At 38.4% G+C, this 9,601-nt stretch overlaps 1 protein-coding gene across 5 annotated transcripts in view; it reads right to left on the reverse strand.

Annotated features, from left to right (window-relative positions):
* Positions 1–9,601, reverse strand: part of FAM13B (family with sequence similarity 13 member B) — a 109,490-nt gene that overhangs the window by 66,876 nt on the left and 33,013 nt on the right. For 4 of the 5 annotated variants that reach the window (XM_023735566.1, XM_023735567.1, XM_023735568.1 and 1 more), the window contains exons 2-4: positions 5,722–5,888; positions 4,222–4,413; positions 3,567–3,779 (exon numbers count right to left, since the gene is read on the reverse strand). In XM_023735566.1, coding sequence (XP_023591334.1) covers positions 3,567–3,779; positions 4,222–4,378 — 370 coding nt within the window. In that variant the 5' untranslated portion in view covers positions 4,379–4,413; positions 5,722–5,888. The remainder of the gene's footprint in view (positions 1–3,566; positions 3,780–4,221; positions 4,414–5,721; positions 5,889–9,601) is intronic. The other variant, XM_023735569.1, reaches the window with a different exon arrangement.

Genomic DNA, 9,601 nt, shown 5'->3' on the forward strand with positions numbered 1-9,601 from the left:
AACCTAAATGCCTATCAACAAATGAATGTATAAACAAAATGTGGAACATACGTGCAATGGAATACTACTCAGCCAGTAGGAGAAACGAAGTCTTGATACATGCTACAGTATGGATGGAGGTGGAAGACATTATGCTGAGACAATAAGCAAATCAACAAAAGGAAAATGTTGTATGACCTCATTTATATATATAAAAAGACAGGAAAAGAGACCGAAGTTTATTAGTGGTTACCAGGGGCAGGAGGGAGGGGAAAAAGGGGGGTTAACGGTGATGGACAAATCACATTGATTAAGGGTAGGGTTGCACAGCTGATTACTGTAATTGCTGTCAACAAGCTGTACACCTGAAAAAAGTTGAATTGGCCAAAAAAAAAAAAAAAAATTCAATCCCTCAATTGCTAGAGGGTATTTCCTCATCTTTTTCTCATTAGCCCCAATTCACAAAGCTCAGATATTTTGCCAGGTCTGCATTACTTATTCCACCCACATCAACATTTTACTACTACAGTTCAAACCTTTCCCACTTCCTCTACCAGAGGCCAAATGCCTTAGGGCTTTGCATTTCACTTAGTAAGTAGGGGAGAAGAGTTACAAAGAGAAAGGTGAAAAAAAATAATTCAATCTCTCAATTGCTGGAGGATGTTTCCTCATTTATTTCTCACTGGCCCCAGTTCATATTTTTTCTATATATATATGTATATAAGAGCCCTCATGGCGCAGTGGTTAAGCAGCTCGGCTGCTAACCGAAAAGTCGGCAGTTCGAAACCCACCAGCCCTTCCGCAAGAGAAAGATGTGGCAGTCGGCTTCTGCAAAGATTTACAGTGCTGGAAACCCTATGGGGCAGTTCTACTCTGTCCCATATGGTCACTATGAGTCCTAATCAACTCAACAGCAGTGGGTTTAGTTTTTCAATCTTTACAAGAACAGATCACCAGGCCTTTTCTTCCACAGTGCTGCTGGGCAGGTTTAAACCACTAACCTTTTAGTAGTCCTGTATCAACCCCCACTGATTGGTGAGGGCCACACTTAGGAAATGTAATTTCTCACAGGTAGCCTCAAAATGTGACATTCAAATGGCCACCAGACACATGAAAAGATGCTCAGCATCATTAGCCATCAGAGAGGCTGATTAAGCACTTAAACGCTAGATCACTAACCAAAAGGTTTGCAGTTCAAATCCACCTAGAGTCACTTCAGAAAATTGGCCTGGCAATCTCCTTCTGAAAGTTCACAGCCTTAAAAACTCTTTTAAGTGCAGTTTACTTTGCAAAAATGGGGTCACCATGAATCAGAATCAAGTTGACAGCAACTAACAACAACCCTCAAAATGAAGTAATTATTGCTTTAATAGTAAGAATCAACCCCATTGTTTCATTTTATATTTTTCTTCAGTCTTAAAATTAATTTACAGAAAAATTATGGTAAAAGGATATGGTCATAATACTGGCTATCTCTGCAAAATAACACAAGTCTAGTAAGTTTATCAGGAAAGGCTATATACTAACATGAGTTTTACTTAAAATTTAAAATGCAACCAATAACAACTCTTCCATACTTGGCAATTTTACCATTTGTCCATTCAAATGCACCAGTACTTTGATTTTATAATTGGCACGGAACAGTCCCTGGATTAATTTTTTTAATCACTGTGCCTATAATTGGTAGAAATTTTTAACAACCTAAGCATTCAAGAGAAAAGGATTATTTAAGAAAATCATGTATACCAACTCAAAAACTAACATGTAAGCAATGATTATCACTATGATGACTACAGCAACACTGACAAATTCTATGTAATATCCTTTCTAGCTTTATGGTCATTTAACAAAATCTATATATTATGCTTATTTATTTTATCATCTATGTCTCCCCTATCTCTGTCTCTCATCCATTTAGAATTTTACTCTATTAGGACAGAGATTTTCATCTAGTTTTGTTTACTGCTGCATTCTCAGCATCTAGAACAGCACCTAGCATACAGCAGGTGCTCAATAAATATTAGTTGAATACCTGAATGAATACACAAAAATCAAAAAAAGATGCTAGTCTACTAAAACGTTTCATTTGATGGAGTAGTAAGACTGCGGGCAATACTGTTTTTATTTGAAATACTGTTCATGTTGCTCAACTTTGTGTACATTTCTATTACACAAAAATTATCTCTACCAGCCTACTTCTGAAGTCTCTTTAAGGCAGAGAAGTGCTTTAAAAAAATATAAACATATATACACACTTTCTTAAATTTCTTTTCTTTGAGTCTACTTCCTAGTTAAATCATATCTAGGGAGATTATATGTACATACCAAAGAATTTCCCCAACTAGCAACTTTTTCAAGCACTGTAACTTTGGAAATGTTAAAAACAAATCCACAAAACTGGGAACTGTGTTTTCTACCAAAACATAATGTATAAGTAGCTGGACCAACTACTAAGACCTAAACCAGAGGTTCACAACCACAGGCAATTTTGCCCCCAGACATCTGACAATGAATGGAAACTTTTTGTTAATGTCATGACTTGGGTGAGGAGATACTACTGGCATTTAGCAAGCAGAGTGCTGCTAAACATCCCCCAATTCACAGGACAGTTCCCACAACAAAGAATTATCCAGTCCAAAATATGAGTAGTGCCAAGGTTGTGAAACCCTGGTCTAAATAAAAGGTCTAATCACACCAGTGAATGCCACACTGAAGCATCCTGCTACCACAGAAGAATGAAAAACCACTTTTTAAAAACACAAGCTCAAATTTAACTTCAACAATGCTATCTAGCCTCCATAATCATAAAAGCAACAACTTTCTCATGTATTTGTGAACATCAATTAAAATACTGACATAATATTTATCTACTATAAATGGAAACGGGACTCTTTGTCCAAAGACCTAGACACCTTCCCTAAAGAATGACTAACAGAAGAATGAATAAAACAGGTTCTATTACAAGAGAAATGCAAATATCACCTCAAGTACCACCACATCTAGCTACATAGCTTCTAAAGAAATGTGTGTTTGTGTGTGTGTGCATAACACCAATGAATGTTAATATTAGAATAATTAATAAGATGCACACTGTACTTCCACAAATGTCAATATAGTGCATGATGCTGTCATAATTTTAAATGAATACCGAGCAAAATGATAATCCTGGTGACAAAGGAAATAGCTTCTGATAACCCACTGCCGTCAAGTCCGTTTCAACTCACAGTGACCCGACAGATCAGAATAGAACTGCCCCATAGGGTTTCCAAGGAGTGGCTGGTGGATTTGAACTGCTGACCCCTTGGTTAGCAGCCAAGCTCTTAACCACTGTGCCACCGGGGCTCCTATCAATGAGACTCAATGACTTTAAACCAAACCAAACCAAACCTGTTGCCGTCAAGTGGATTCCAACTCTAAGCGACCGTATAGGACAGAGTAGAGCTGCCCCACAGGGTATCCAAGGAGCAACTGGTGGATTCGAACTGCTGACCTTTTGGTTAGCAGCCAAGCTCTTAACCAGTATGCCACCAGGTAAGGACTTTGAAATTAATAATAATGACTGATTGATAAGAGTCAAATTATATTACCTTGAGAAAGCTGCATCAAGTGAATATGCAAACTGCCAGGGATAACAGGTTCAGGAAGTTCTTGAAGGAAAAACCTAAGAAGACTAATAGCTGAGGGAACATCTGCTTCCTTAACCAAATCCACCTCTTCTCCATTGTCATATCTCTGCCGAAGCCACTCCACTGTCTCAGCATTTCCATTGACTTGAAAAAGTCCTTGTTGCTCCAGACCTCCTACATTAGTTCAAGGCAAAAATTAAACAAGCTACAATTTTCACTACATGGCCACATATATTCATTCTCCAATCAACTTAAAATTTAAAGGCTCTTGGAAAGCCATTTTTGGCTCCCCTTATTTGGTTAAAAATCTTCAAATTACACATCTAGAAATACACTATCTCTGTCCTGGGGGATATTCTATTTTATCCCACCCCCTATAGCCATTAAAAATATTCCTATCACCCCCACTAAAAAATGTTCTAGGCTTAGCAACTATTATTTTAAGTATATTAATTGGAGTAAAAAACAAACTAAAATCTTTTAAAGAATTTTTTTCTATGTTTTTTCTCATTATATTTTGTACTTCTGATACGAAAAAAATAAAAATCCAAAGTGAAAAAGGGAAAGTTGTGTTTATTAAAACAAAGGCTAGCCTTCAAAGTAAGGAAATGTATACCATGTTCCTCAATATAGTCCACAACGTGGCGGACTATGAACGGAACCTCATTGTCTGGATGTCCTCCCTGCTGCAGCTCATCAAGTGGAATTCCAAATATTTTGTTAGCAAGAACGGAGTTGCAGTTACTCAAGGAAGGGGAGGAGCTCTTCCTCATATCTTTTTTGCAGCCAGAAATCAAAGCTGTCTTTTCTGCCAAATGAAAGACAAAAAAAAAAAAAAAAAAAAAGACTACAATGATTAATAGGTGGCAATGACTAAATACATTAAAGATAGACGCTTTACACCTGAATATGTTGTCATGTATTTAAATATTTTCCAGTTATCCGGCCCATAGCATAATTCTACAAATAAAGCTCTATACAATTATCTAAGTATTTCTAACTATGAAGAGTTAGCTGTGAATGCTTTCTTTTGTGTTTGCATATTTATCAAACAATACTGGCAAAACTGATCATCCAAAACTCAGCAAGAGGTATTAAAGTGCCAAAGACATATTAAGGGATAAATTTGGCTCCAAGAGGGTCTTTTTGACCGAGCTTATTAATGACACAGGTAAAAAGCCAAACCCAATCCATCTCTGGGCTCTGCTATATGAAGTTCATCTAACCCCTCAATTCATAAACATCCAAACAGGAGAGAATCACTTCTTATAAAGTGATCGGTTAATAATCACTTTTTATAAACAATGGGCTACTAAGAACAGGATTAACTGGTTTCTATTTCTGCATGACAGAGCAGCCAAATATGTTTTTATAAACAAAGGCATTTCTCCAGTTTGGGACATCAAACTTTCAATGAGAATGTCTTTTTATCAACACTGCTGTTTCATAATTATTCTAAAGAAAAATATCCAGAGCCAGTGTGGTCCAGAAAAAATGGGTTATTTGTCTTAGTTTTGTAGGAATTGTGATCGGTAAAGAAGCAGTGGGAAGAAACAATACCTCAGATGACTTTTCGAATATCTGAAGCATCAAAGAACAAATAATCCCAAGAAAAATCCATTTTACAGAATAAACATTTATTACATTTTTATGCCGGAAAGGGTATTTTTAAAAGAAAAAAAAACTGCTTTTCAAAAGTTGAGAATGGACAAAACGACACCAACTGGGCTTTGTTTTAAAATCACCCCAGAGAAACAATTCTTTCGCACTGCAAGAGAAAGATAACAGAACACCAAGAAAAATCTCCTCAAGAGTCTAAACAAGACCCACATGTAATTATAATAGGTGGGCCCACTGGATCAAGCAAGTATCATAACATGTGTGACTGGGAAACAATCTAGCCAAGTCACAGAAACAGTAGAAATTAACTTAGGGGCAGCCATAAATTTACCTAGTCTTAGACAAGCAACAACCATTATTTGACATATCTGGTACCAGCTAATAACTACAAAATCTCAAGTTAATAATTAAGTACCAGCTACAATAACAGGGAGCCAAACTCCGAAATCTCTATATAGATTTAGAACATGAGATAGTTACCATTTTGAAAACTTACCTTTGAGTACTTAAACACCTAAGTTTAAAAAATGGCTTCTGCACCAGCTACCCTCACTGAGCAAGCATTCTTTTGTCATTTATGGCTGTTTGAGGTTATGGCAGAAGATCAGCCTGTAGTTCCTCATTGAAGAAACGCAGAACTCGATCAGTACTTCAGCAGTTAATCTACAAGGAAAAAAAAAAAAAGATTTCAATTTCCCACAATATCTTTAACTGTCAGAAGAGACTAGAATAAGCAGTGAAATCCATTAAAGAGGTTACCTATACTGAAAGGCATTTTTCTGCCTGAAAAATCTATATGTGACCTAGTTAGAGGCAAAATCCTGCATAAGGTTTCAAGTTCTTATGATAGCTAAACTGGATAAGAACCTTTCAGCTAAAAAAATAAATAAATATATATATAAAGGAATTACAAAGGAGAATCTTTGACAGTACACAACTTCAGGAACTACACCATTCAAATAACCCATTTTCCTCAACGGACACTTCATTTACCTTTCTCTTATTCATTCCTCATTTCCTCGTACACTCAGAACTAAACATGGAAGTATTTTCAGCAGATCAGAGAATCAAAGACATAATTTAAACTTGGACTGTATTTATGTACTTTATACTTTTCTGTGTATACAAAAGTACTTGTCTGATCTTTCTCATTTGGAAAGGCATTAGCACATGCTGGAGAAGAGCAGTTACCAAATCCAGAGGGGCTTAGTTTAAATAACAATTCCACCATTTGGTGGATATGTATCTAGGTTTCCTCATATAAAATAAAAAAAAACAAAACAAACCCGTTGCCATCAAGTCAATTCCGATTCATAGCGACCCTACAGGACACAGCAGAACTGCCCCTTAGGGTTTCCAAGGAGCGCCTGGTGGTTTTGAACCACTGACTTTATTTGGTTAGCCACCGTAGCTCTTAATCACTATGCCATCAGGGTTTCCTTATATAAAATAGGTTATATAAAAGAAGAAGAATAAGTTTAACTGTGAAAATATATGCATATAGTGGACCAGTTTTCTTTCTTTTCTTTGTATGTAAAAGACCAGAAAATACAGGGAAAAAACTTGTTTGCAACGGTTTAATATTTGGTCTCATCATCCTCTGTGAATTCTAAGAATCTATCAACAAGTCTTTCAATAAGCTACACTGCGGCACTCTGCCAAAGACCATTCAGGTAAGCAGAAACTATCTGCTACGGTTTTCAAAAAAACTCTTACTAGTAACATATACCTAAGGGAGGAACATTAAAAACTAAGAAGGAAAATCACATTCCCACAGCAAATCTTCTAGAAGATTACTTCCACAACATGCTTAAATGCCCGCTAAAATATGTAGTCTGTTCATCTGCAAGAGCCCAGGTGGCGCAGTGGTTAAGACCTACAGCGAGCTACAGCTGCTAACCAAAAGCTCGGGAGTTCGAATCCACCAGCTGCTCCTTGGAAACCCTATGGGGCAGTTCTACTCTGTCATATAGGGTCACTGTGAGTCAGAATCAACTTGACAGCAACAGGTTTAACGGGTTTCGGGTTCATCTGAAAAAATATCTGCAAAGATAAGTTATATTAAAGATCCTTTAGACCGCACTAAACCAAAGCCAGGAGGTTTCCTGAACAAAATCAAACACTTAAATGGACAGAGTAGCAGGGGCGGGGGTCTGGGGACCATGCTTTCAGGGGACATCTAGGTCAATTGGCATAACAAGGTTTATTAAGAAAATGTTCTGCATCCTACTTTGGTGAGTGGCATCTGGGGTCTTAAAAGCCAGTGAGTGGCCGTCTAAGATGCATAAATTGGTCCCAACTCGCCTGAAGTAAAGGAGAAGAACATCAAAGTCACAAGGAGAGGATTAGCCCAAGAGACAGAAAGGGGCCACATAAACCAGAGACTGCATCAGCCTGAGACCAGAACAACTAGATGGTGCCTGGCTACCACCAATGACCGCCCTGACAGGGAACACAACAGAGAGTCCCTGATGGAGCATGAGAAAAGTCGGGTGCAAAACTCAAATTTTAGTAAAAAGACCAGACTGAATGGTCTGACTGAGAGTGGAAGATCCGCAGAAAGCATGGCCCACAGACTCTCTGTCAACCCACAACTAAAACCATTCCGGAGGCCGACTCTTCAGACAAAGATTAGACTGGACTACGGGACATAAAATGATACTCGTGAAGAGTGTGCTTCTTAGCTCAAGTAGATACATGAGATTAACTGGGCAGCTCCTTTCCGGAGGTGAGATGAGAAGGCAGAGAGGGTCAGGAGCTGGTTGAATGGACACGGGAAATCAGCAGTGGAAAGGAGAAATGTGCTGTCACAGTATAGGGAGAGCAATTAGGATTGCATAATAATGCAGGTATAAATTTTTGTATGAGAGACTAACTTGAATTGTAAACTTTCACTTAAAATAAAAAAGCTTCTCTGGAGAGGTTAACTTCAGGGATAAGATGCTTAATGAACTTAGAATAAAAGCCAAATGACACCCTCACAACAGAAAGGAAAGGGGGATTCGCTTGATGTATAATAACTGAGGACTCATTAGAAGAATTTGTCAGAGATTAAGTTCTATACATCACTGAAATGGCTAGCTCAGTATATAGGAAGCCTTGTTAATAAAACCAGGAACGACTTATTTCAACCTGTGTCCTCTACTATCCCCAGTCACTAACTAGACAAACTGAAAAGCATATCTTTCCTAAGGCAAGGTTGGGTAGGAATCCATGATTCATCAGTACAAATTCATCCTCACTATGAGAAAAGCAATCAAAGGATAAATCTTTCAGGTGATGAGTTTCCCTCCCTCCTGAAGAAAAGCATCCATGAGGAAGAAAACAGCAATTAAATGAGCAGTTATTACGTGTCAGGCACAGTTCTAAACACTTTACATGTACTGATAAGGTACTATTCTTATTATAATCCCTATTACAATGAGATATTCACAGAGATTCACTAATTTACCCACAGTCCACTCAACAAATTAAGGTCAGAGCCAGAATTTCAACCCAGACAGTATGACCCCCAAAGTCCTTATTCTTAATCACTATATTCTCTCTCGATATAAAGTCTCACAATTTTATTACCACAGAATCTCACATTCTTTTCCCCCCATTACGAAAATTTACACATAAATTGTTACGTAACTCTACTTGCTCTCCCCATACTGTGACACCACACTCCTCTCCACCTCTGATTCACCATGTCCATTCAACCAAGCTCCTAACCCTCTCTGCCTTCCCATCTCACCTCTGGAAAGAAGCTGCCCGTTTAGTCTCCTGTATCTACTTGAGCTAAGAGGCACACTCCTCACGAGTATCACTTTTATGTCCCACAGTCAAGTCCAATTCCTGTCTGAAGAGCTGGCCTTGGAAATTGTTTTAGTTCTGGGCTGATAGAGAATACAGGGGCCATGCTTTCCGGGGTTCCTCCAGTCTCAGTCAGACCATTAAGCCTGGACTTCTTACCAGAATTTGAGTTCTGCACCCCACCTTTCTCCTGCTCCATCTGGGACTCTCTGTTGGGTTCCGTCAGGGCAGTCATTGGTGGTAGCCGGACACGATCTAGTTCTTCTGGTCTCAGGCTGATGAAGTCTCTGGTTTATGTGGCCCTTTCTGTCTCTTGGGCTAATGCTTCCCTTGTGTCTCTGGTGTTCTTCATTCTCCTTTACTCCAGGTGGTTGGAACCAACTGATGCATCTTAGATGGCCACTTGTAAGCTTTTAAGACACCAGACGCCACTCACCAAAGCAGGATGCAAAACATTTCCTTAATAAGCTTTGTTTTCCCAATTGAACTAGATATCCCATGAAAGCATGGTGCCCAAACCCCTACCCCTGCTACTCTGTCCCTCAAAGTGTTTGATTGTATTCAGGAAACTTCTTAGCTTT

This window comes from Trichechus manatus, unplaced genomic scaffold (genome assembly GCF_000243295.1).
Source record: "Trichechus manatus latirostris isolate Lorelei unplaced genomic scaffold, TriManLat1.0 scaffold00080, whole genome shotgun sequence".
Classification (NCBI taxonomy): domain Eukaryota; kingdom Metazoa; phylum Chordata; class Mammalia; order Sirenia; family Trichechidae; genus Trichechus; species Trichechus manatus.